The sequence below is a fragment of the Nesoenas mayeri genome (genome assembly GCF_963082525.1).
Source record: "Nesoenas mayeri genome assembly, chromosome: 19".
NCBI lineage: Eukaryota > Metazoa > Chordata > Aves > Columbiformes > Columbidae > Nesoenas > Nesoenas mayeri.
Window position 1 is genome coordinate 5,350,093 of NC_137568.1, and position 26,919 is coordinate 5,377,011.

The following is a 26,919-nucleotide window of genomic DNA, read 5'->3' on the forward strand; positions in this document are numbered from 1 at the left end:
AATACTAAATACTGAGCTTCAGGATATGCTTTGGTTACTTTCCAAGTTCAGGTCTTGCTCTGGGCATGAATTCAAGATTTACAGCTGTGCTGCACCAGCTAGCATCCATTCAATTATGCATAAGGCTTCTATGAAACAGCAAACACTTCTTTGTTCCAATTTAAATGTGTAATATGTAGTCCCTTAGAATTACTTCTACAAATGAAGATCCAGTAGGCAGCACAATTTCACAGTTACCCAGATGAAACCCATCTCTTGGATTTGACCTCCCACTGCAAGCTAGGACAGCAAGTTCTTTAACAGGGAGAAGATAAGCAGACATACCAGGCATCCCTGAACCTTTACAGATTAAGGGAAGGAGTCAGAAATTGAAAAGAGTCCAAGAAACACTGTTTCTTTCAGGGCCAGTCCTGCATTCATTCCACACCCTTAAATCCATTTTGCAGTTAACACTTTCCTAAGTGACCCCCACAATGAATGAAAGATTGGCTAGCAAGCCATTTCTGACTGAACTACACAAGAACTCATGCTAGAATTTAGAAAACTAGATCTTGGATTTACCAGGAGCCTCACGACCTCACCTTGGATCAAGAGCTGAGTAACCACATGTAATAAATGGAGAAAGCAAACAAGAACTGAGTGTAATGAGCCTTGGTATGGACTGTGGACGAACAAGTGATGAAAACAATTCCTAAAACTACTGGAAAGGTTATCTGTGATATTATCACGGTCTGTTTTTTTGGCAGCCTGTACCAACATTTGGCTATAAAATCCCCCAGAAGCAGAAATGAGAGTTCAGCTGCATTTCTTTGCAGACATCCAACAATAAAAGAGAGTAGAAGCTTAACAGCCAAGTAGAACCATGAGACTGAGATCGCTGGAGCAGGTCTGGTGTTTCCTTCAGGTCTGACAATGCAGTTTCACTCTAGAGGGAACTGGGGAGGTTCTTGGTTAACTGAACTGTGCTTGTATGTGTGTGTGACACACACAGCCTACCCTGCACTTGTTCCATTTAATAAACTTTGCTCAGCAGCACCATATTGCCTGATGCTCCCACACACACGCCATGACAACAGGTAATTCCCAAAGAGCTGATCTGCTTCTTGTATTTTACCTTATTGGCCTGCCAAATACTTTCGTATTCTCCTCACATCGCCTCAGTCCTTCTTCATTTATTGAAAGAACCTGTACAAGAAAACATGTTGCTTAGAGAAGACAGTCTTAAATTCAGTAGATGGGATAAATTAAAAGTTTATATTCAAAGAGTAATTAAAACTACAAGCTCAAACCAGCATAAACTTTTTTTCCCCCAAAGAATGAACTAGAAGTCACTACATTTACCCCACTGGTTGATCTTGTTGAAAAATAAACATCTTTCCATAAAAGTAGTAAAATGTAAACAGGATTCTCTAGAAAACTGAGACCCAGGAGTGACATAGACAAGAAGTCTACCTATATTTCTACTTCTGTCCCTTTAAAGCATTTATTTCCTATTTACTCAGAAATTAAAGTCCCTTTTTAAGTAACCTTGAAATAGAACTAGGGCAAACAAACAAAGTTTAGTATGTGGCTGGAAATGCCACAGGAAGAGAAAAAAGTAAAATCCAGGCCCTGGTTCTAGTGGTCACTGTGCCCATGACTGTCCACACCAGGAGTGAAAATAATATTACTGCAAAACTGGAATTCTGCCAGCTTTCTGCTTGGAAACTGAGCAGGTCCACAATAACACAGTCTGAGTGATGCCTCTGGAGAAGGCAAAATTACAGGCAAGTACTTTTTCTTTAAAAATAAATTATTCTCATCCTTGGAATACAGGCTTGACAAATATGAGCATGGCATCTTCTCTCCTGTACAAATGCAGAGACTTGAAGCACTGCACAAACTGCAGAAGAACCTGTGAAAATGCTAACAAATAACTACAGGAGCTGCCAAGAACTACGCCTTTCCGTCATCAGTTTGCAGTTGGAAAGAACACAGAAGACCAGCTACCAGGAGCTTTCAGATGTATTCAAACCAAAAACAGACGCCAGAGAGTACATCAAAATACCCAGTGCGATGAATGTTCTGGCAGAGAAGGAAATTTCTAAATGAAAATATCACATTGTTAGCAACTTGCTGGCTCCAAAAATACTTACGTATCGAAGCAAAGCCTCTTCCCCAAGAGCTCGCACTAAGCCTTTGGTATCCATCTGTCCCAATCTCAGCACATACAGCGGGCGACCATCTGAATAACAAGAACAAATATATCAGCATAACCCTTATTTTTACAGCAGCAGACTCTTTGAGTGATTTTTATGCTAAAAATCCAAATGGAAAGAAGCCAGTTAGTTCAAACTTTGTTGTACAGTTGGAAGAGGGAGAACCTGGAGCAGATGGCAATATAAAACTTTATCCTGTCCAGCTACACTAAAGGATTGCCTGTAAATGAACTGCAACATTTCATGAAGATGTCTTGATACCAAAATAGCTCCACTATCTGCAAGGAAAGTTCAAAGGGCTGCAATGAGTACACTGGTACTGACCAGATCCTGGTAAACACAGTTGAAGAGACAGGATGGTTATCAGGGTCCAGAACAGCTGAGATACTTTAAAACTTTAGTCCATTAGTGTAACTGAAGAGCTGCAGTGAAGGCTGTGAGGCTTCTGCCACACACAGCACGACACTGCCCTGGAGAGCTTACATCAACCTTTTTGGAAAAGTAGCTGCACTGAGTTCTGTGAATTAATGAAACCAAGTGTTAAGCCAGAGCCTTGCATTCTGCAGTATTTGCTGAAGTCACACCTTCCAGCTCTGTCATTACCCGTTATGCGGAGCTGGCACACAGCCTCGCTTCTGCAAGCCTGGTGAGAACAGAGACTGGCCCAGAGAGCAGCTCCACACAGACCCTCTGCACTCAAAGCCTTTTCATAGTCACCTTGCGGCCTGGGGCATCCTGATGCTGCCCAAGGTACAAAAGTGTGAAGCTTAACAAGTGCATTGGCGTGATTTGAGAATCAAAGCTCACATTTCTGGCTCGGCACAGCAGGAGCTGGCTGGCTGAAACGGCTTCCATCCTCCTCCCAAAGCTGTCATGCATTTTTTAAGCTTTGCTTCATGTATTCTAGTACACGTGGTAAATAATCACCAACTCAGAAAACTGAATATGCTAGGACACAAGATTTAAAAAAAAAAAAAAGAGCTTTCTGCATAAAAATCTCCCTGAAGTCCTGTTGTCTGGTTAGCTTCACTTCCCCTCAACAAATGCAAAGAGAGGTATCAAATTATCATTAAGTCCTTTGGAAAACAAAGAAAGAAACTGTCAAGATATGCTATTAAAAACAACCAATCAAACAACAACAAAACCCCCACACCCAAAACAACAACAACAAAAAAACCAACCAACTAAACAAATCCCAACCAAAATGGCAGAGTCAAGGCAAGTTATTTATCTGACAAAGACACTACCCCTATGAAAGTTCATAGTATTTTGTATTTTTTCAGGTGGTCTAAAGAAAATGTTATTTTAACAGCAGCACACACTTATCTTGGAATGTACAGTTTAGCTTTTGAACTAAAAACTAAACAAAAAGTGCTATTAAGCTTCATAGCAGGTCTTCCTCCCTCACAGATGTATCCAAACCCAAACTACTAGATTACTAACGCTGGTCCACCCAAATTACACATGAAGGAAAGTCTCAGCTCACAGTGCTGTATTATCACTGTGTATTTTAGGTTCCATTAGAGCTTTGTGATTTTAAAAACTATTTGATTGAAGCGTTCCTGTCAAAATAAAAGCCACTCAGATGTACAGAAAACTGTGTTAATTGCAAGGCAAAATAACTTTTATTTTTTTACACTAATAGCTCATTCTAGACAACAGGCTTCATGACACCTGCCTTTGGTTTAGAGCTAAAAGCTATACAGAATTCAGCTAGCGTAAGTTCAGCACACTGAGCATATGTAGAAAGAAAGAAGCAATACTAGAAAAGAGGGTTTAAAAAAAGAACATACCGCTGTAAAGTTTTAAATTATAGACAAGTGCTTAGTTTTGAAATTCCCTTTCCATTCTTGACAAACCCACTCTGTACTTGTGGGCACCCTGCCGAAGAGATCAAAGGAGCTGGAGGGGAAGGGAGGAGGGCATGAAGTTCACCACAAGACTGAAGAACTTCTCAGAAAAACATTAAACAACCCCTTGCTGCATTCTGTACCTTCCTACTCACTGGCAGGAGCCAGTTCTGTGCTATCGACAGAGGAAGGCTTTGCAAAGCAAGGACAAGGAACTGAGAGAAATGGAGAACCTATCCACAGGTCCTTTTCCCTACAATCTTTACAAGCATATTCTCATTTTCCATCTTCTCAGTTTGAGGTCTGTCAAACCCAAACCAGCAGGGGAGAGCCATTTGAGCTCTTGAGCTTCACAGTGATTAAACTGCTGAGGTGCCCTCCCTGTCTCCTGGATGCTGACAGCATCCCGTCCTGCTTCGTGGGACAGGAAGAGCCAGCAGAAACAATGGTGCCTAGTTGGGAAAAAACTAAATCAGAACACAGAGAGCTCACAGTAAGAGATCATTTCCTTATCTAAAGGGGCCAGCTTGCCTCAAGCAACAAATTCCAAAATGTTTCATTTCTATGGATGTATTAACAACAAGATCAGTGCACGATAAATCAAGTGGAGGGATAGGGAGTGTGTCAGGCGTAGTCGTCTGTGTTGTAAAGATCTGGCCATGGCTCGTCACCCAGAGGGAATTCAGCCAAAGCTTCTTCCTTTCTTAAATAAACCTGCTCTATCTGATGTTTTTGCAGCTTCCCACTTCTCATCATTAAGCTGATTGTAATGCCAAATAAGTATTCATTTATGCCATCAGCAGACTTTTACAACATCAGAAATAGGTTGATTAGAAAGATATACTTATTTACAAACATCTTTTAATCACTGAAAGAGAATACTCAGCATTTGCATACACCCTTCTAAGCATCTCAGAGCACTACCGAAGTGCAATTAATGACATTTTTTTAAAACTACTGACGAAGCAGAGCTCTTTAGACAGTTAAATATGTCTGCATCAGTCAGAAAGATTAGGACCTAAGAGTGCACCTCCACCAACTAAGCAGCTGGCAACATCAATTTAAATGCATTTAGTACACAAAAACTGAGAAGTTCATCTTTCCAGTCTTCTCTTGTTAACAGATGGACAACTATCACCTTTAATTCAGAACGTAAAAAGGTTGTTCAGTATCGACGCTATAGAGCATACCTTTGTCATGGTGATGCCAGCCCCCTGCATAGTAATCTTGGAGCACTTGAGGAGGGTTCCAGGTGTCTAGAATATAGTCTACCTGGTGCTGCTTACGCCACGTCAGCGACTGGCAAAGGATCTCTCTTGCTTTATCAATGTTGAAGTCCCGGGCACGCAGGAATCTTAAAATGTGCTCATCCTTTGGGATCTATTAAAAAAACCCAAAAGCAATTTTGTATTCAAGGTTTGAAACAAGAACAAAAAAACCATCCAAACAACAGAAGGTAAAAAAACACACAGCCCCGCACCAGTGCAAGAGGATGGTACGTAACACCGGCAGTTACTCAAGCAAATCAGTCTTTGTTTGCAACAAAAACATGAGCCCTATCACGTACTGCACGTACCTTCACATAAGGGATATAAAAATATCATGAACTCTAATGTAATAGTTTACACCTGTATAAGTCAGTCCAATTTAAACGAATCCAGGGACAACACACTGACTGTATTTCATTGTGAGGTTAAAGGAAGCTGAGGCACATGCAAATCACAAGCCACTGGAAAACCCCCAGCCTTGCTACCAGTGATTTAACCAACCACATTGCTTCCCCTTCAGTACTGCACTTAGGGACACAGATTTGAGAATATGATGTTTGGCCAAAACAAACAAATGTAAAAATAAGGCTATTATAGAACCAGGAAGACTTATAAAACTGTTATTCCCCTGTGCTGGTTTACTGACGTTCTGAGAGGTAGTCAGGCTAATCATTTAAGTACCTAAGCCAGACAGTCACAATGAACTTCTGTTGCCACTGTACAGACTTAATTTCGGTTTTGATCATGGATGACCAACTTACTTTGCCTTTATGCGTCTCCTGAAGCCACTGTCTCAGTCGAATAAGGCAGCTTTCCTGCATCGGTGTCAAGTCACCCAGATACCGCTTGATGTAGTCTGCGTCCAGCTTGTCTAAAAGGAGAAGCATGTGTGATTAGAGTGGTCCTGAACTGACCCAGTCAAAGTAGCAAGTGATCCTGTAAGCTGGTATCTGAAGCACAGACCCAGCTGCTCTGTGTTCTGTGCAGTCAGAACTGAATAAAGTTTGTCTGAATCAATGCAAAGATGAGCAAGATACACAGTAATCTTAATGGTAAATCTGGAAGATTAATTCTCCTTCTGCAACTAAGAAAGGAGTAAAACCAGACATTTATAAAAGCATTTTGCCAGTATATTCAAATCTATCTATCCACAGCACCACAGGGCTTGCTTCTTCTGGAAAAACTTTGAGAAACTCCAACTTAAACCTCCCAATGGAAGAATTTTCCCAAATTCCTTTATTAACAGAGGAAGGAAGATACAACAGAAGACTGTGTCCAGGGAAACTTCAGCCCTTTCCTCCCCATAATTCTTATAGTTATACCCATCCCTGAATTTTGGGGCAAGAAGGCAGCCATTCATTTGCAATCTAATGAACAGCAAAGTGAGGAACTTTTCCACCCATACCTGACCTTCATTTATTAAGATCAGCTTGTGACAGGTATCCCAAGCTATCCCACACGTTACTGCTTTGTAAGCCAGCACTTTAACGGTGCATGTTACCAAACAAAGAGCCAATGTGATGATTTTCAGCTGCCTGCAAGAAGCACCGCAGTGCCAGAAGCCTGCACGGTACAAAGAATCCCACCAAACTGAGTCGGACCAACATACCATCAGGTGTTCCTGCTGTGGGCTCCGTGGGGCTGCTCGAGGTGTTGAGGATCTCCTTATTGCTCAAACCCTCCTTTGTGGCAGAGTCTGGTATAGTAATAGCAGGTGAAACCGGTCGTCTTGTGTGGGATGTACTGCTTTCCAATTGACACGCAACAGGAGGAGTCCAACGAGGAACAAAAGTTATTCCTTCCTCCTCCAGCTGCTTCAGGTAGTATTCTATTATTTCTTTTCCCTTCAAAAAGGAAAATTTATGTCAGCTACTAAAACCACACGTTTAGACACATAAAGGATTGGGCTGAAAATCCATTAAGTTGCCAGATGTCTCTAGAGCTTCCGCTTGAAAATACAGACCTACACACACAGGCTAAAGGGTAAACAGCCCAGCTTCTGGAGCACAGCAGCCTGTTACTTAGCAGCACCTACACCGTCTTTTGGTAACTTGGAGCCAGGCACCTCCTTCATAACCGCAAACTCACCTTTTTAATATTGCTGGTGTACTGCTTCATGGCAATCTTTTCCACTGTGCTTTCAAAACCAAAAAAAGATTTGATATCCAGACTTGCTGACTGTTCAAAACATGTCCAGTCTTCATTGTCAGGATGAACCTATTAGTTAAAAGGAGGTCATACAGCTTAGTTACCCATTTAGTATTTTTCTCCTCACAATATATGAAACAACTGTTTCTTGGTTTACAGGGTCACATAACAAAAAACATTCAAGTGGAATTTGCAGTCTTTTGCTGCATTGGCAAAACACGGTTCAGAAGAGGTAGCACTAAATAACAAAAAGCTGAGAAACCCCATGGCCAGCACAGCACATTTTTTTCTTAACAAGAAAAGGAAGGGTGGGGAAATACTAGCGCACCAGCCAAGAGCCAAAGGACTAGCACATTTGTACAATTAACACTATCTCATTCTAGATACAGGCTGTAACTGTAGCATATCTGTGGAACAGGGGAAAATACTCAACAGGGAACTTTCTGCTTCTGCAGGTTAGACTGGCAGCCCACGGTTGCAGCAAGTACAGCGTAAGCATTTCCAGGCACTGCAGTCTAGACGTGTTTGCAACAGATTGTTCTCTCGATGACCTACAAAGTACCTTAGTATGTTGTAGACTAAAAACTATTTTATTGTGTTCTATGATAATGCTACAGAAAGAAGTGTAAACTTCACATTTGGTTGACAGCTGAATAAGCTATTGCAGAACACTCCGTTTTGTTGTTAGCTTATATCTTAGTTTGCTGAGGGATGATCCTGAAACAGAGATGTTACAACTTAGGGCTGGACTCAGTCTTAAAGGTGTTTTCCCACCTAAATGATTCATGATGATACTCTGATGGAAAAGCTGTTTTCTAAACTCTCTTCAGCTGAAAAAGACCTGTCAGGAAATTCTAGGCTGGGCTCTGGATTTGTAGTTATACAAACGCCACAAAAGGCTGGATTTCTGAGCATGCAACTGTCCTCATAAGTTCCCTTCCCCCTCAAAACATACTAAAATTAGCTGGGAAAAATATCAATACTTCAGAACAAGACAACTACAGAAAACAAATTTCCCTTAATTTGCTGCTTCTGCATTAAGGAATGTGGGGTACAAGAACAGTTTGTGCAGCCTAAATAAGTACAAATCATAACACCAACATTTAAGAATCTTCCTGTCTTTTCATAAATTCAATTATAAAATAACTTTAATAAGAATGAACTTTTAAAAACAATTTATTGTTGAATTTAAATTCTGTTTATTTATCTACTAATTTCTTGATTGAGTAGAACAAGGACAATGAAAAGTGTTGTGTTTTGTACATATTTATCAGATGCACCTTTCTGTACAACATTTCCCCTGTTTAAGCAGAGCTTTTACAAAAAAATTGCATGTGAAAAAGTATTTTTAAATGTCCCTTGGAAATAACTGCAGAAATAAGAATAAAAAAAATCAGATAACAGTCTCAAGTGGTTTTGACATCCAGTGACCTTTTAACCATGGTTATTTACACAACAGAAACTCTTATCACCCACAGTAAAAAGAATGCTACAAAACCAACAAATGAGTTACATTTGCTAGCTTTGATTTGACCTTTAATGTTGATTTTAAGTTTTATTGCTCTATACGTGTGCTGTATGAGCCTGGGAGCATTGGCTACACCATTCAGAAAAAAGCACGACATGCTCACAGCAGTGAGCACAGCATCAGACTCCTCCATATCAAAAACATCTGTGCTGAAGACCAAGAACGATGGAAAGAATCAGGTTAAAACACAGATGACTTGATCATTTGTTTGAGCTGAGCAGAAGGCAAATAAGCTACGCTGAACTTTGCTTTAACAGTTCTGTCAGGGTATCAGCAGCCTCACCGAGTCCCACACTATTACAGACCACAGATTTGCCTGAACAGAGCTGTCAAACACAGCAGATTATGTTGTGTTCTGCTCTCTGAGAAGATACTCAAGCAAGAGGGTGCCAAACATGTCTCTGTTCTTCACACAAGTGTGTTACATTTAACAGTAACAACAATTATCACTCATGGTGGTGTGTTGGCTATTTTTTCTTGGAAGGCAAAAGCCAAGAACAACCCAACTTCTGTTTACGAGTCCTGAAATCTAAACACTGACTTAGCTCCATCTGTAGCACCACCGAGAGCCTGTTACTCACTGTGTAAGAGCAGTGTTCGTTAATAATGACTCTATTAGAGAAGGTTTCATTGTAGGCTTCTATATGCAAAGTTCTTTCTCGTCTGTCCAAAGAATTCTTCTGGATAAAATAGACATAATCCACTCCTGCAATCTGAGGAAGATGACACAGATTCTGTTCAGATACAATATTCACATGAAAGGACATCCAAACGTATAAAATAGGCACTTCAAACCTAATCACCTTTTTCAACAGCCGTGGTGCATCTATATCGAGCTTACAGCGCCGTTCAATCACATGGATGGACTCATCCTCGCTCTTGTATTCACTGACAGTGTCACTGGCTACAAACATAGGGATCAGAGGACACGTAGGAAACCTCCTTTCATATGCCTATACAGAGAGAAAGACAAGAAAACAAATTATTATCGCAATTCCCGAGGGTGTGCGTAGGGCTCCTTTGTTGACATCAGCAGCATTTGCAGGCGTGATGCCCTTCATACCCTTCGTAGAAGGGATTGAGCCTTCCTGGAATCCACATTATAGCTGAAAAAAAGGTCACAGTGCATTCCAGACAATCCATTTCTTAATATGTTCCTAGCATAGCCCTTTCCAGGTAAAACAATTTGTAAAACACATGAAATGCCCTATTTGTCCACTCCCTCCAAAAAGGAAATTGTTCATTATGTACAATGACAATCCTCCTGTCAGCAATAACAGGAAAATAAGACCCTCTAGTTCTAAAATACCACAAGACAAAACAATTATGTGTTGGATTAAAATAACCCCACATGCTAATTATCAGTGTTTCCCCAAGCTGTGTAGAGGGTTTTCCATACAGCTCCCAAAGGTCTAATAAAAACATTTCAAAACCTATTTCTTAAGCTAATAGAGCGCTCAAGCTCCCTGTGCAGAGTATTCATAATGATTTCACTGCAGTTTATCGGCTTACAGTTTTGTCCAACAACATACAGTAAAGTCTTTTCAACACAATGAGGCCACTTCATATCTCACAAAATTTAAACTTTTGGCAATAACGCAGAGCTAGTAATAGCTTTGATTCCAGTTAAAGAATATAGCCATGTGAATAAGTTCATCTCTTAAATACTTGACACACAGAGATGGCATTAAATCAGACACACTTTGAAAGGTTAAGAACCTGGGATCAGTTAAACAAGTAAGATGAAAATGGGAGTTACGTCCATTAGCAAACTTGAATTCTTGTTTTAGAAGCTCTGTGGCTGGAGAATACAACACAATTGGTTTGTTTCCTTTTCTTTCATAGTCACTGGTGCCCCTCCACTTCTCTTTGTTTTTTTTCTCCTCATGGGGTAGCAGTAAAGTAACAAATTCTTTAGCTTTCTTCCCACATTCTGAATTCTTTCATTTTTTGCTACTATCAGAACCTTTGGAGAAAGGTAGGATTTGCAAGGTGTCCCAATGCAGAACAAAACTTCAGTAACGTAAAGTAAATCTGAGCAGAACACACAACAATTCTTTAAATTATTTAAAATTTCCACTCTGTCCTTTTAGATGATTTTACCAGCTGTGGATATAGCTGGGCTGCCGCACAGAACAGCACCAACAGGGAGAGGGTGTGCAAGAAAACAAGCTGCAGCTGCAGCAAGTATGTGCTGGTAGCACTGGAAAAGGTCTCTGAATTCTCCTTTTACAAGAGTTAAAATACTTAGTTTGTTACCAGTACTCAGAGCCAGTTTGAACACAGCGTTACTATGGTGACAGTGGTGCAATGCACTAAAACAGTGTCAGCTTTTTTCCCCCTTGTGCATATTTTTAAAGCATTTTTGCAGCACGATTGCCCTGAGTTCATAAAGCCCCTCTGTAACGCACCAGCAGCACAACCAGTGAGTGCACACGCTCCCTTTTTAAGACTTTTCATCTGTGCACAGCTGGTTTTGTTTAAAGTAAGAATAGAAATAATTCCTGGGTGCAGAGATGGGCACACAATAGAAGTGACAAGGCATTAGTGTTGTAAAAGAAGAGCACGCAGTGGGAAAAACCCTTTCACAGCTCCAAGAGAAAGGCAGGATGTTAGTATGGCATAACAAGTTTCTTATTTGTTTTATGAGGCTCTTGTTCTGGACAGAAGGCTGTACATTTTACAGTCATTCAATAATAGCTCAGCCCTCTTACTGAATAAGTCCCAGTGTTCTTTCTAAACTGATCACTGTTTTAACTATATCGACTACAATTACATGCTGCTCTAAGTCAGGGTCAGGGCCGGGAATACTTCCAGAAGAAGCAGAATTGAGAAGTACAGAAGTATTGGGTTTTCAGATTGCTTAAGTATTTTATTTTGAAGCCTTATGTTACAATATTTTATAGAGAAGAGGAAGTAGATACCTGTAATCTGTTCCTCACTATGTTCGAAGTATTTTTACTTCTGAATCACAATGAATTTTCCCCACTTGAAAAGCCTCCTCTATACCAAGCCTTTTCAAATCTCCTTCATTGCACATATTGATGTATCGCTCATCTTAGTTCTCAAAATGTTTCCCATTTGCCCTGTGAACACTTGCAAATTACATTACCTGCTCAGAAGTGGTTTTTTTTGAACTGTTAGCAAAAAAATGCTCTAAAAGAATTTGTTGTTCTGAATGGGAGGTCTGAATTGAATGTGTTCGATGTGGAAGAGAACAAAATAATTATCTTGCCAAAAGCTGGCAAGCTCAGTGCTTACAGCAACAAAGCACTTGAAGGTTTCAAAGAGATTAACGGCGACACAGGATTCTTTCTTCCTAAAGAACATGCACGCAGAACATTGGAAACTGTTCACAGTCAGTTTTATTTGGCTCTTAAATTAGGCTGGTTTTGTTTCTTTATGTACCATTGCCAATACATTATTGTAATGCATAATTTCTCAGCACAGCCTTGTTTGAAGAAAAAGTGATTATAATAAACCATAGCCACGTGAAAATATTCAATGTGATCTCAGCATAGCTGTCTCTTCCACACGTGGCAAACAGTTGCATTTCGCATTGCGGAGGAGGGAGGCAAATCCGCTCAAGAGTACAGGACACAAAGGTCTCGCTTCACCACGGATCGACACAGCCCAGCAAGAAAACCTGTCATTTGTGGTACAACACAATGAGAGACACGAGTCAAATCATCACACATCGTCAAGACTGGAGCTTTCTGAAGAGCATGACAAGATTAAAGAAAGATCAAACAGAGCTTTTTCTTTTCTAACAATAGAACTGAATGGATTGTGCTGTGTTATTGAGGTGTTTTGAACCAGAAATTTTGTCTCAAGTCCAGCTTTGCAGCCAGGAAATAACTGAACTGCATTATCCAATATTCCTTTAGCAGTTTGATCGAGGAGAGCATATTATTAAAAGCTACACATTTTTCCTGTAGGATCAGTGTCTCTTTACAAATAAAATCTTTAGACATTACACACCTTTGTCTCAAGATTCCAATTTTACTGTATAGATACAATCACAAAATAATTATTTCCTCAAAAGCTGTAGTAAATCCTGATGGACTCAATGCAAGAGTGAAGTGCTGTTGCCGTAGGACTAACAGCATGTAAGGATGATATTGCAAGACTGTAAATTTTATCATTTTCTTCCGTCACATTTGAAAAATACGGTGTGTGGAGATTCTGACATGTAACACAAGTAAAAAGCACAGGCATGTTCGTCCTCAAAAACTCCACAACTGGTGCTGGCCTTGACATGAAAAGTCACAACATCTCTTCGGCTAAGAGAGACATCTGTGTAGAGACCTTTGAAAAGACTGATTTAATGCCTGCAATTCTGTCATTCCCTAATAAAGTACTTGCGCAATTTACCACCAGCCTCTGGAACATTTGTGTACTCTGATACATCAGAAGCTGGCATTGGGCATCAAGAAAAACACAGTATGGTGAAGCAGCTTGAACTTCAAATTTAATGGACTCATTATATAAACCCTTTGCTTTCTTAATACATGTTAACAGTAAGAACACTGACAAGCATAATTTCAACCAAAATAGCACTGTATTAAGGCTTCTTTTCCAACTGCTTCCCTTAGCAACTCATGCTCAGACTAGAGTCAAAATAACAGGATTTACTTCACTTTTATCTTTGCTAGTGTTTCAGCTGTGTTTAAAGACATGAAAGCAATTCAAAAGTGAGATTATTTTAAACCCATTGCAGTCATTTTTCATACCCAAGTGAATTACACATGCTGCCACTGCCCTTAGATTTTGGGATTCTAATATCAGCAATAATGGGATCCTTTCAAAATATCACCTTCAGAAGAGCATTTAGGTACAACCCCAAACCAATTTTCAGGAGGGCCAAAAGACTCTGCTCTGGCTTTTTCCTTCTCAAACTATGCCTAGGGCTATTAAAATACTTTGATAATAAGCATGTGCTCAGTCCTCAGTAGAGGAAGTCAGTCATTTACACAAATAAATTACTTGGCTTCTCTGGTCAGATTAATTATTCCCAGTCTCATGCCTTAAAGGACAGGGACTGTTCAGTATTGCCATCAGGTGACTCAAAACTAACTTCAATGCTTACAAGAAGAAAAAAGATTTGACAGAATCACAGAATCGACTGGGTTGGAAAGGACCTCAGAGATCATCAAGTCCAACCCTTGGTCCAACTCCAGTCCATTGACTAGATCACAGCACTAAGTGCCATGTCCAATCTCAGTTGAAAAACCTCCAGGGCTGGTGAGTCCAGCACCTCCCTGGGCAGCCATTCCAATGCCTGACCACTCTCTCTGCAAAGAATTGCTTTCTAATAGCCAGCTTAAATTTCCCCTGGCAAAGTTGAAGCCCATGCCCCCTTGTCCTATTGCTGACTGCCTAGGAGAAGAGACCAATCCCCACCTGGCTAGAACTGCCCTTCAGGTAGTTCTAGAGAGTGCTGAGCTCACCTCTAAGCCTCCTCTTCTCCAGACTAAACACGCCCAGCTCCCTCAGCCTCTCCCCATAGGTCTTGTGTTCAACTCCCTTCACCAGTCTTGTTGCTCTTCTCTGGACCCGCTCCAGCACTTCAATATCTTTCCTGAACTGAGGGGCCCAAAACTGAACACAATACTCCAGGTGTGGCCTCCCCAATGCAGAGTACAGGAGAAGGATCACTGCCCTTGTTCTGCTGACCATGCTCTTTTTGATGCAAAACAGGATACCACTGGCCTTCTTGGCCACCTGGGCACACTGTTGGCTCATGTTGAGCTTCCTGTCAATTAGTCCCCCCAGGTCCCTTTCTGTCTGACTGCTCTCCAGCCACTCTGTGCCCAGCCTGGAGCGCTGCAGGGGGTTGTTGTGGCCAAAGTGCAGGACCCAGCACTTGGCCTTATTGAACTTCATCCCATTCGAATCAGCTCATTTTTCCAGTCTATCCAGATCCCTCTGCAGAGCCCTCCTGCCTTCCAGCAGGTCGACACTCCCTCCCAACTTGCTGTCATCAGCAAATTTGCTGAGGATGGTCTCATTTCCCTCATCTAGGGACACCACTAGTGACTGGCCACCAGCTGGATGGAGCCCCATTCACCAGCACTCTCTGGGCCCAGCCCTCCAGCCAGTTCTTAACCCAGTAGAGAGTGCACTTGTCCAAGCCATGGGCTACCAGCTTTTGCAGGAGTATATGATGGGACATGGTGTGAAAGGCTTTGCCGAAGTCTAGATAGACCACATCTACAGCTTTCCCCTTATCCACCAGGTGGGTCACCTGATCATAAAAGGAGATCAGGTTGGTCAGACAGGACCTGCCCTCCTAAACCCATGTTGGCTGGATCTGATCTCTTGTCCATCCTCAAGATGCTGTGTGATTGCATTCAGGATGATCTGCTCCATAACCCTGCCAGGCACTGAGGTCAGGCTGACAGGCCTGTAGTTGCCAGGGTCAGCTTTGCAGCCCTTTTTGTGGATTGGGGTAACACTCGCCAATTTCCAATCATATGGGACCTCCCCAGTAAGCCAGAGGCCAGTTGTCCTGAGGGCCACCAATCTTACTGGTAAAAATTGAGGCAAAGAACTTGCAATCTTACACTGTGCTGTTATTCTTTAGCAGCTGAATCCTTCAAGTAGAACTTCTGGTGAAATACATAGAAATTTTAGTCACCGTTCAGAAAAATGAAGCATATTGAGTGCCTTCTTAATAGCTTAATTGGATGGAACAAGCTGTTAAGATGTTTTACTTCTTTTTGACATTTTCTGCTCAAAACTGCTAGAACAGTAACCTTCTAAGAGTAGCACAATATTCTCCAAGGGCACCTCGAGAGATTCATTCTGGCAATCAAACCTAGTCCGCTGCATTTTGTGTGTGCCACATCCAAACTTTATTTTTTGCCTGCAACACCTGCCGTGTTTCCGTCCTAATCTGCAAGTGCACACCAACTGTCACCACACTTTCCTGTGGGGAATTTCTGAATTATTCATACGCACACAAGAAACAAGGAGGGTCAGTCGAGCAGGATGTTACCATGGCTTGACAGGCCACATTCCGGCAGCTGGATCATTCCTAATTATCTCTGCATCCCCCCCTCCTCTCCCTGCGTTAGGGCACTGTAGATCAATAGAAAAAACATTGACACAAGGGAGGTCAACCAAGAGGTTTCAAATTCTTGGCAGCTGTATTGGGAAAGAAACAATTCTGGATTAACTCTCCCAAATCAGCAAATAACCTTCTCATCCCCCATAACTGCATTCATATCTCTTCACCATTCTCTTTATAGTACATACGTATGATTACAAATTATCATATTTCTACAAAGTGCATATCTCAGTGCCAGTGTACCTTATGGATGTTAGTTCATGTGTTATAATCATAGAATGATTCTATGGTTAGTTCATGCGTTAGCAATCAGCTCGGGGTCTGCGTGTGGAAGAAAGCTGATGGTTAGAATGGATATACCTCCAAAAGCTTTAGAAAGAGGGTATTTTGGTAAGGTGGCATTCCCAGGCACCAGGAAGGGCGAAGTGGACTTGACTGCAGCTTGGGAAGCAAAAAACATCTTCAATATAGAGGTAGGCAGCTCCTTGGAAAGGAGCACTTGTGTGAAGCCACTTCTGGAAGGACAAAGTTTTCTAAAAGGAAATCCTCACTGCTACAAGTCAAATCCCGGCCGCCACGCAAGCTGCACAGCTGAACTTGGCTTTTTTTCAGTCAACTCCCCCCATCAGCACAGCTCTCCACAGCAACCCTTGTTCAAAGCAGCCTTAAGTGGACTTCTTTTTTTCTCCACTGTGTTTTCACTTCATTAAATGTTCTCATTTACAAAGAGAGAAGTTATTTTCTTATTGCTGGGAAACAAAGGCTGCTTGGCAGTGACTCAGTACTAAGAAGTCTCTCTTTGTAGAAAAGACCAAGAAGGCTTTAGTTACACAAGACTACAAATGAGGCTTATGGGGACTAAAGACAACCCACCCAGCATGAAAGAGGCAGATTCAGACCTGTGAATGAATGGCTGTATATCATCTGAAACAACAAAATTTCTATATGCACATTCCTGGTCCTTGACAAATATGAGGTAGTTTAACCAATCTTATTTTTTAATTTGTTTATACATCTTGGCCCAGTCTTTGCCACCAAGGTAGGACTAATCAGATTTGTAAGGTATTGGGATGATGACCCTCTGCACAGCTGGTATTTGTAAAAGTGGATATTAGACACAAGAGACCTTCCCTCTACTACTTCTCTTAACAATGCAGAGAACATTATGACTTTATTTTACAAGAGAAAAATGAGACCTTAAGCCTCCCATCGCAATTTCTACTAAACAAGTGTTTTTAAAAAATATCAAATTAGAACTAGAACACAATATGTTCCTCCAAAGCTTTTCCAGCAAGACTGACCAATTGTTAACCTGCTGGCTATCGCAGCAAGATCAAACAAAATGTTTGCATAATGACTTATCACTGAATTGGATTTAAGCAATGAGAAAACACATGAGGAAATACTTTGGAAGCCCTTTATCTGAATTTAAAATGATAATCCTTCATCTCAATGAGAGCTACTTCAAAGATTTTAAGAATCAAATTAAGCAGGCAGTGAGCATTCATGAAAAAGGACAGTTGTGTTCCATTTTGTCTTGTTTAAAAAAGAAACCAAATCCCAATGCCCCATATTCCAATATGCCTTCATTTTAATACATTAATTTTGGAATAGGAAAATCTCTTCCACTCTGTGAAGAGCAGAATTTCACTGATGAGAGGAAAATTCAGCCTTGATAAACTGAGCTATACTTGAGAAGAGTGTGAATAGCAGAGAAGAACTGGCAGAACATTCAATCCGACAGCCGCGCAGATGGCTCTGAGGGGACAGCTGCACCATGGTGGGATGTATTCCGGTGAATCTCTTCAAACGAGAACTCATTGACGTTCACCTGGCAAATGTGAGTAGCCCCCTCCCCTGAGCTATAGGCAAAAAAACTGCACAACTCTCCTTTCTCCCCATCACAGTGGTAACTGCATCCTGGTCTTTTTACTCTGTCCCTCACTGTCTTCTGTTCAAAACCATCTCACCCCATTGTTGCACAAGTCACTCAGGAACTGGATATACTGTCTTCACCCTTCATTCCCTAGTACAAGATGCAGTTTGGCCTCTTCAGTGTAATGATGACTATTAAGCATATTCAAGATAAAATAACTCTTCTGTAAGTTACACAGAAAAATCAATAGGACAAGTCAATATCAGTAAGACAAGCATTCTGCTTCATTTTAGAGGCTAAAAAGTTCTTGTTTACTACACAAGTGTAAGAAGCATTATTGACCTGGGATTTCTGATTAAATGATCATCAGCATATTTAGAATGTAAGCTCAAAGCTCTGGGAACAAGCAGTGCCTGCACTGTTCACATCCAGTCCACCAAAGCAAAGCATTCCCCAAGTAATTACCTAAAAAGGCCCAATTGCTTCTACTGTGCAGAAATACACCCCAGCTTTAAAGTCTCAAAATGATGGAGTTAATCTAAGATTTTCATAAAGGGGGCCGTTAAAGTTCTATATAATTGTGCATCGAATCTTTGAACTACAATGCCTTTTTTGGTTTTGTTGTTGTTGTTGTTTTTTAACTATAGACCACACAAATACACAATATTATACAAATGAGACAAGTACTAGCAGGAATCTACTCTGTGCAGATTCTGTTAATGAATACTCACTGAAGGCTAATTAATTTCTCAACAAGAGAAGCAAGCTTGAAAAACGATCTCGGATGTTCTCCAATGTGGTGAACAGAGCTTTCAAGTAGAGCATCTGGGGAAGAAAAATTGTCAGTGGTTCAAGAACTTACCGCAGCACGATATTCAGATTCTTATAATGCTGTATTTACAACAGCGCACTGCAGCGGTGTGCAAATTTATAGTCCAGGTCTACATCACTTCTGTTTGGAAGATGAAGGGCTCAACTGATTCAAGAGAGACTAAACACAGTGAATCATCCACGACCATACAGATATTATTGGATGCTCACAGGTCTCAAGCAGTCCCTGTGCTTTAAACACCCACAGGTGTTAAACCACCCAGGCTCTTAGCAGCACATATGACCTTACAAACACTGAAGATCACATCATAAACCATTTCCTTAATTAATGAGTTAATTCACTTATTAATGGGTAGACTCTGATCTTGAGGGTCTCTTCCAAACAAAACGATTCTATGATTCTGTTCAGGGCTTCACTTGCTCTTCTTAGAGTATGAAGTGGTAAGAGGACTTGTTTACAGTGTCCTTGCCTCTAGAAAAGCATTTGAAAGCCAGTCAAGCCAGTCAATTGAGCTCTCTCAGCTTGACTCTCCTTTTGTGAAACGGAAATGAAATTCCTGAGAAATTCTCCAGGAAACCAGAAGTTGAGGGAAGTCAAACCAACCATAAGCAGAGGTGGACAAGGAAACATTTCTTTTCCCTGGCATTCACCCATGTCATTAAATTCTTGCCACTGCCAGCTCCTCTGTCACTCGAGGTCTGCGTGGAAGAAAAATTTGTATTAGATGTACGGAAGAGCATAATCCCTACTCCTCCTTGTCTTCTTTTGATGCTTGTTCTTGTTTAAAGGGGTCCTCTTGACTTAATCAGGTTTCATTGAGAAGGATTTCAGACCCTACACTGCTATGAATGACCCACTTATACCTCGCAAGCATGCACACAGAAAGAGGGCAGGAGGAGAAGAAGAGAGATTTATTCCAATACATTTAAATTCACGCCTTAGCTTAACTAAAGCCTTTGTCTTCAATACTTTGTATGAAGAAGAGACCAAGACTGTTCTGCCCATTTTTACATTTAGCTATGTTAGAAGCCCATAGTACTTTGAGGTTAAGTATCCAGTTATGTTTCTTGCACATTTCAAATATACCCTACTCCTAGATGGTATGAACAGAGCTAATGAAACCCTCTTAAAATAATCTTGTGGATGTCACCACAGAATAAACAATAGCTATTTGTTCTCCCAAAGAGGTTACCAGGCCTGCCACATGCAAAGCAGGCACAGCGATTTGCTGCTCAAATCCTAGAAACACAGCAAGAAAGCTTCTGACCTTCACATCCATCTGCAAACTGCTGAAACACAAAGCGTCTGAAAGCAACAAGGACACTGCCTACAACCATTACAAAATAACCCAGTACACAGACTAAACTCAAATTCAATAGCTACTTCCTAATGTTGTACAAAGAGCTTTGATTCAATCAATTAAAAATCTCTATGGAGTCAGGAAATTGCACAGAAGTTATTCTTGTGCTTTAGCTCAAGTAAATTACCCTACAGGAGAACATAAGATATAGAAAATGTTTTTTCCTTCTGGATCACCATCTTCCAAATGGCACTTGCCGATCACCCAAAACATGTACGCAGGGCAGGGGGCAAAACAACCTTTCAGAACAGAGACCCTGTGGTTTTTGACAAGGAACAAAGTTCTATTACACGGAACAGGAAGCATCAACTCTTACAACGCTTATCTCCATGCAGCTCTACAGACACAGCCCAGGCTACTTCACACCTATTTAATGTCTTTGAAGTCTTCCGAAGTGTGAAAGGAACAGCTTCATGTTACATTTCAGGCGTAATAGTTTATACACACCGCCAAATACAAAAATCATGAAACACCACTGAAATGGCATTATAAATTAAACAGTGTTCTCAGAGTGCTGCTTATACAACATACCACACACCACACTGGATTTCTGACAACAGGACCTTTGTTCATGTGTTAACACTGCTACAAAGCACTTTTGAGTGAATGCAACAGCACTAACACACAAGCACCAGCATTTCTGTTCATCTCTTTAGTTCAGGCAGCATTTCCATGGTTACAGTGTTGATCACTATTGGCTTCAAGTACATTTCAAATGCAGACCAAATGCATAGCTTGGCATTTTAAACAGCCCTAATAACTACCCTGCAGGCTCACTCCGAGTCCCCATGAGGTGTAGTGCACTCACAAATATGCTACAGAGCTGTCCAAAAACTTCCCAAGCACACTGCTCGTTATATATCCAAATCATTTGTAAAAGCAGTCACTGAAAATGGACAGATCTCATCACAGCATCTGTGCCATATTCCAAAACTTTGGTATACATGCTAGTATCACTTTCATTAACAGGATTTAGAAGTAATCATCATCTACTGCTATTAAGTTACAGAAGACATCAAAGCCAGCCTCAAGAAGACAGTAACAATTTCAGAAAAAAAAAAACCAAAACAATTATCTTGTAGTAATTTAAGAAGTTTTAGTTTACATTCTCTGTGAAGTATTTGTGAACCAAGAAAGTGCTCATTTTTCTACTAGCATACAAACCAGAAATCAAAAGGATGTCACAGGCAGCTTATGGAAAGGATGCTCCATCTAGACAGCACCTACAACTAAATATCAGTAAAACTTTAAGCTTACCCAAGGAAATACTTCATGATACATATTCATAAAGCATTCTTGACAAATTCATGTTATACTAAAAAAAGCATAGTGTATTTGCTTAAGACTGCAAGGTAGGGGATAGGAGGCAAAAAGCAGGAGCAAGGAGCTACTGGGGGATAGGAAGGTCTGAGGCAAAACTTCGTCTGTACTGGAGCATAAATGTGTAGGTTACAGAGCTAGCGAATCTCAGCTTTGGCACCCAGAGCTTTCAGGCATGAATAAAGCTACTTTAATATTTTAATATTTCATTAAAATTATTTAGACCTTATAAATAAAGCAGGAGATTCAAAGCAAGCTATGAAGCAATCTTCCAGATAAGTGGAATTTCACTGGTAATTCACTGTTGAGTTATGCAACTGTGGTAACCAATTTACCAGGCCAAGCAAAGAGTCTCTGCTCTCTTGCACCAGAAGAAATAGCAGACACAGAAACCCCTGTTTTCATGAGGGATGTCACCAGACAAGCCACCCACCTAGGTTCTTTCTATACAGATCAGCATACCCTTCCTGCATGGACACTATTGAACAGCTGTACATTTTCATTTCAGAAGACTAGCCACATAGAGAAACTTTAATAGTAAAATTATAGTGGCCTGACTGTTGCATACAGCTGCATGTAAGGAAACTGGAAGGGGACTGGCTCTTAACCACGTAAGAACCATTCTGCTACATGCAGAGATGCAATCTTTTACCATATAAAATGGCAAATGGCCAGTGTAAGAGTTTAAGAATTACACCTGCTTGCCTCCCAGACACTCATAAGAGTATCATTAATTCTTTTCCTTCCTTCGGGAAGTCCAGAGAGCCCAAAAGATGCCAAGACAGTGCTACTCTGCTAAAGTGTGAGCGAGGCTGCTTCAACTGCAGCCTCTGCACAATCTTGAAACATGAACCTCTAGAATGAGGAGCTAGAATAGAGACATTGGGCAAGTACCACTCCTTCCTCAAGAAAAAAGATTAAGGACAGAAACGCAAACATCCTGAATATAAATAAAACTATTCTAATCTTCCTTTCCTTTGAAGTAAGCTGGGAAAGCCTGATCACTCAGGTTAGGCTGGCTTGTGACTGGGAGACCGATGTCAAATTGCTGGTTAGAAAAGAAGCAACTGACATTGGTCTAGGTCTAGAACATTGGTCTGACATTGGTCTAGAACATCAAGGACAACCTTTAGCTGTGCTGCTATAAGCTGTCCTTCGGTATACGCAGAGCTTAGCTGACTTAGTGGAGAGAACAGCAATAGCACATTGACTTGCAATTTCACTTTAATTTTCTTTATATTAAATGCATGTGCAAAACTATTCTACAGAAAAAAATCAGTGTTTACTCCGCCCCCGTTCCAAGCAAGGCAGATGGAAATCAGTTCTGGCCCAGAAGCCACGCAACTCTGAGCACATTACTTTGTTTGACAGAACATGCCCTGCAATTAGAACCAACTTTAGTTGTTTCTAGGATGGGAAACCTGGCTTCTGACCCCAGTTGCACAGGACATGACTGGTTTGGCCCAGGGTTAAAGTACTATGGAGAAGAAACTGACTTCCAGAAGAGCATCACAGGAAAGACTGGCAACAGGCCAGTGAAAGCATAAATGCTTGGAGACCGACATGATTATCTGTGAGTGTGAGCTATTCTCAAGCACTTCCTATTTCTCTGCAAAAACAGCAAACCATAAACCTTTATACAACATAGGAACAAAGCCGTCTTTGAAATTATAAAGATACACATATCAAAATGACTGTAAAACATTAAGCTTGTTTTACTATTGCTTGTAAATAACCATTACTTGTCTTGCAGCAGCTGAACAATGACAACTATGTTCTGCATTGCTAAGGGACATATCAGAAATGCACAGGACACTGTCACACTGAAAGCAGTATTAGGTACTTATCTTCCCCATTCCTTTCCAGTTAAAATTGCATGTCTGGTTCCTCTGCAGTCAGTTTTACTTTAAAATTCAGCTGCAATCCTAGTGTGTCCACTGAGGATCTATTTTTGGAACAGTCAAATACTCCTTACTTCTCTATTGTGCCATGCTTAAGTCTCACTTTTATGAGCCCTACAACTGGTATTCATCACTTTTTTGGTCTTAGGATCACACACACACTTTCAATAAGGTCTGTTAAAAGATGTTTAACATCTGGAATATGTTAGTGTATATACAAAAACCTAATTATGAGTGAAGGAGGAAAGTACGACTACAACTTTGCTTCAGCATAGGCTCAGAATTCCTCATTAAACCATTGTCTGAAAGGTTAAAGACCTGTACTACCACAAAGAACAAAGTCTCCTGATCTCCATCCAAATCAACCCCCCCACCAGCAAGAAGGTTCAGTGAAACAGGTTTGACTTCATTGTCTCAAACTGCACCCACCAGGTTTTAATTTGGCCCAGAGGCAACTGCTCTCTAAGCACTGCAAGAGCGATTTCACCCTGCCAAGAGGATAATCAGTACAAAAGGGCAGAATTTAAAATAAGTAGCACGGCTCAATCGTAAAGGTCTTGGTTTGGCTTTTGGACCAGCAGAATACCAGCTTCCAGGTAGAAAGCAGCTGTGCTCTATTAAGCAAACCAATTAAAATTTTTTAAGTACATCAATTAAATCTTGACCATTTGCTAACGTCAATGGAATGTTATCATAGGGCATGATAGAGTCTAGAGCCTGCAGACAATTTACCTCTTAAGCTAGGAAGTTAAATGTAGTATTTAAAAAAACCTTAACATTTTAAAAATCTTAACATTACATGTCTGATGTACCAGGAGATGCCTCAAAAAGCTTAAAAGATTATGGTGAAAGATTAACAGTACACAACAACAGTGGTTCCTCATATGGAATCATACTATTAAACAGACTAAGACTTATCACCATGAAAAAGAATAATTTAAAAACTGAGGGAGATATCTCACAGATCTAAGAGGGTAAGCAGCACAAAGGACGTGAGTAGGGTTATACTGCCTCCTCCAACACAAGGAGCAGGTGGTGTGAAGCTGAGCGAGCAGGAGCCAGGCTCCAGATGAAGGATACATCTCTTGACAGAGCATAGTATGAAGCACAGACTCCTCCTGGAGGGTGTCACAATAGAGTTCACTTGGCTCCAGAAAGGAATTGGGCAGGCACAAGAGAGCAAGCACATATGGTGCTATTGTAGACAATGGGCACATTCTGGTCCAGAAGTGCTGTCACGACACATCACTGCAGGATGGAAGAACTAACCACCCCTCTTCTAATACACCCCAGGATGCCATTGGCCTTCCTGGCCACAAGGGCCCAGTGCTGGCTCATGGTCACCCTGCTGTCCACCAGGACCCTCAGGTCCCTTTCCCCTACGCTGCTCTCTAATAGGTCATTCCCCAACTTAGACTGGAACCTGGGCTTGTTCCTACCCAGATTCAAGACTCTACACTTGCCCTTGTTATATTTCATTAAATTTTTCCCTGCCCAACTCTCCAGCCTGTCCAGGTCTCTGGATGGCAGCACAGCTTCCAGTGTCAGCCACTCCTCCCAGCTTGGTGTCATCAGCAAACTTGCTGATAGTGCGCTCTATTCCCTCATCCAAATCATTGATGAATATATTGAATAATATAGGCCCCAGCACTGCCCCCTGAGGCACTGCACTAGACACAGGCCTCCAACTGGACTCTGCCCCATTGACCATGACTCTCTGGCTTCTTCCCTTCAGCCAGTTCACAGTCCACCTCACTATCTGGTCATCCAGACCGCACTCCCTCAGCTTAGCTGTGAGGATGCTGTGGGAGACTGTGTCAAATGCCTTACTTGAGTCAAGGTAGACCACATCCACCGCTCTGCCATCATCCATCCAGTCAAGACTACTTTGATTTTTTTTCTAAAAAGCCATTAAAATCATAGACAGTTATTTGTTCTTTCCCATCTTTACAGCAAAGGTAGGCAGACAAACAAAAAGAAGAATCACTTTAGTCAGCACAGAACAAATGAGTTGAAGTGAAGGTGCTTTAAATCCTGTTCATTACAACATCAATGGCTGCACCATGCAGACCATGAAACACTTCAATGGAAATAAGTAACTTCATAGAGCCATGAATTCAGTAATGAAGTATTTATCCACAGGCCAATGAATTACAGACCAAAGAAAGTTTTCTAAATTAAGTAGTATAATTTACACACTGAATGATATAGCCAGAAAAATGTCCTCTGGAAAGGATTCTGCTGACTAATGTTCCTGAACTGGACTTAATGTCAATGGGATTCACATTTCACACTAGATGAGGAGACAATACACTGGAGAAAGGAAGTGTTCTCATCAGGAAATGATCTGTTCCCCTCCTGTTGTGGCATAAACAAACATTAATGGCACACTGCCATCCTATCACTAGAGAAATATTCATTTTCATAAAATGAGATCTATTATTTTCAAAGCAATATCATATAATATTGTAGCAGCAGCAGGCAGTTATCAGTCACAGGGAGGCTGAAATGTTAACAGGTTTGCAATGTAGTTTTCAACAGTTACACAGATTGATCTGCATATATTCCAAAAAGCATCTATAGTCAAGTTTTGAGAATATAAATAATGTCAGAATGAAAACAGATATAGTTATCCAACAAGTAATCCAAAAATGTAATAACCGCACAAATTTAGAGATTTAATATCATAAATCTGACCACAACAAAGTCTTGAAATGCTAATTTAAGAGAACCCAAACATTTTAATAAAGAATTAAAGCAGTTTAAGTAAAAATTCCTTTTTAATACAAGAGGGTAAATTCTCTTTGCTCCCTCCCACAATCCCTCTGCTGTCACCACAGTTAAAGCTGTTGGGTTCCAACAGATCTGTGATATTTTTATTTTCAAATTTACTGATATGTGGTCCTCAAACCCAACTATCACAAAGCAAAACCAAAGAGGAATTCAAGACAGAAAATGTTCAAATCTGAAGTTTCATACAGGAATATAAAGCAAGAAAGCCAACCAGTCAGCTCTCACATTACTCCATTAGATTCATTAAATAGTTTTTTTTTAATTTTTGTTTTTCTAAGGTAAGGACAAAATCCCTTTTATGTCAGAGCAACTCACAGAATCCACAACTCCAAGCCATTAAGCACAATTTCCAAGTACTTTGCACTGCTAAATAACACCAGGCCTGAAGAGCGCTGAATCAAGCTTCTCATGGCCTCTTCATTTAGTGTTACAGCAACAGGCTTCAGCGATTTCAAACTGCAGATCCCTAATTATTTCCACACAGAATCAAGGGCTCCTGTAGTGCAACCTGTACTGACAGATGCCCTGACTTGCTCTTTGTTGTGGCCAGCTGCCATCAGCACACGGCGCAGAGAGGACAGGGACCTGCTCCTGCAGGGTGCTCATCAGCCTGCAATGAGCCTGGCGAGGAAATCAGGTTGACGAGTTATTTATTTTTCTTTTTTCCAAGATGGCTTTTGACCAGCCTACCTCCCTAAACGGTCTTGCTGATGAACATGTCTTTGCAAGAAAGCAACAGGAGCAAGCTGGAACACCGCCTTCGCTTTAATGAG

The 26,919-nt window shown here is 40.9% G+C and overlaps 1 protein-coding gene across 1 annotated transcript in view; it reads right to left on the reverse strand.

The window, feature by feature from the left end:
• The window catches only part of SEC14L1 (SEC14 like lipid binding 1), a 42,749-nt gene that overhangs the window by 6,978 nt on the left and 8,852 nt on the right, over positions 1-26,919 (reverse strand). The window contains exons 3-10 of the mRNA XM_080356330.1: positions 9,796-9,945; positions 9,574-9,705; positions 7,405-7,533; positions 6,926-7,160; positions 6,078-6,187; positions 5,239-5,428; positions 2,136-2,224; positions 1,115-1,185 (exon numbers count right to left, since the gene is read on the reverse strand). Coding sequence (XP_080212456.1) covers positions 1,115-1,185; positions 2,136-2,224; positions 5,239-5,428; positions 6,078-6,187; positions 6,926-7,160; positions 7,405-7,533; positions 9,574-9,705; positions 9,796-9,945 — 1,106 coding nt within the window. The remainder of the gene's footprint in view (positions 1-1,114; positions 1,186-2,135; positions 2,225-5,238; positions 5,429-6,077; positions 6,188-6,925; positions 7,161-7,404; positions 7,534-9,573; positions 9,706-9,795; positions 9,946-26,919) is intronic.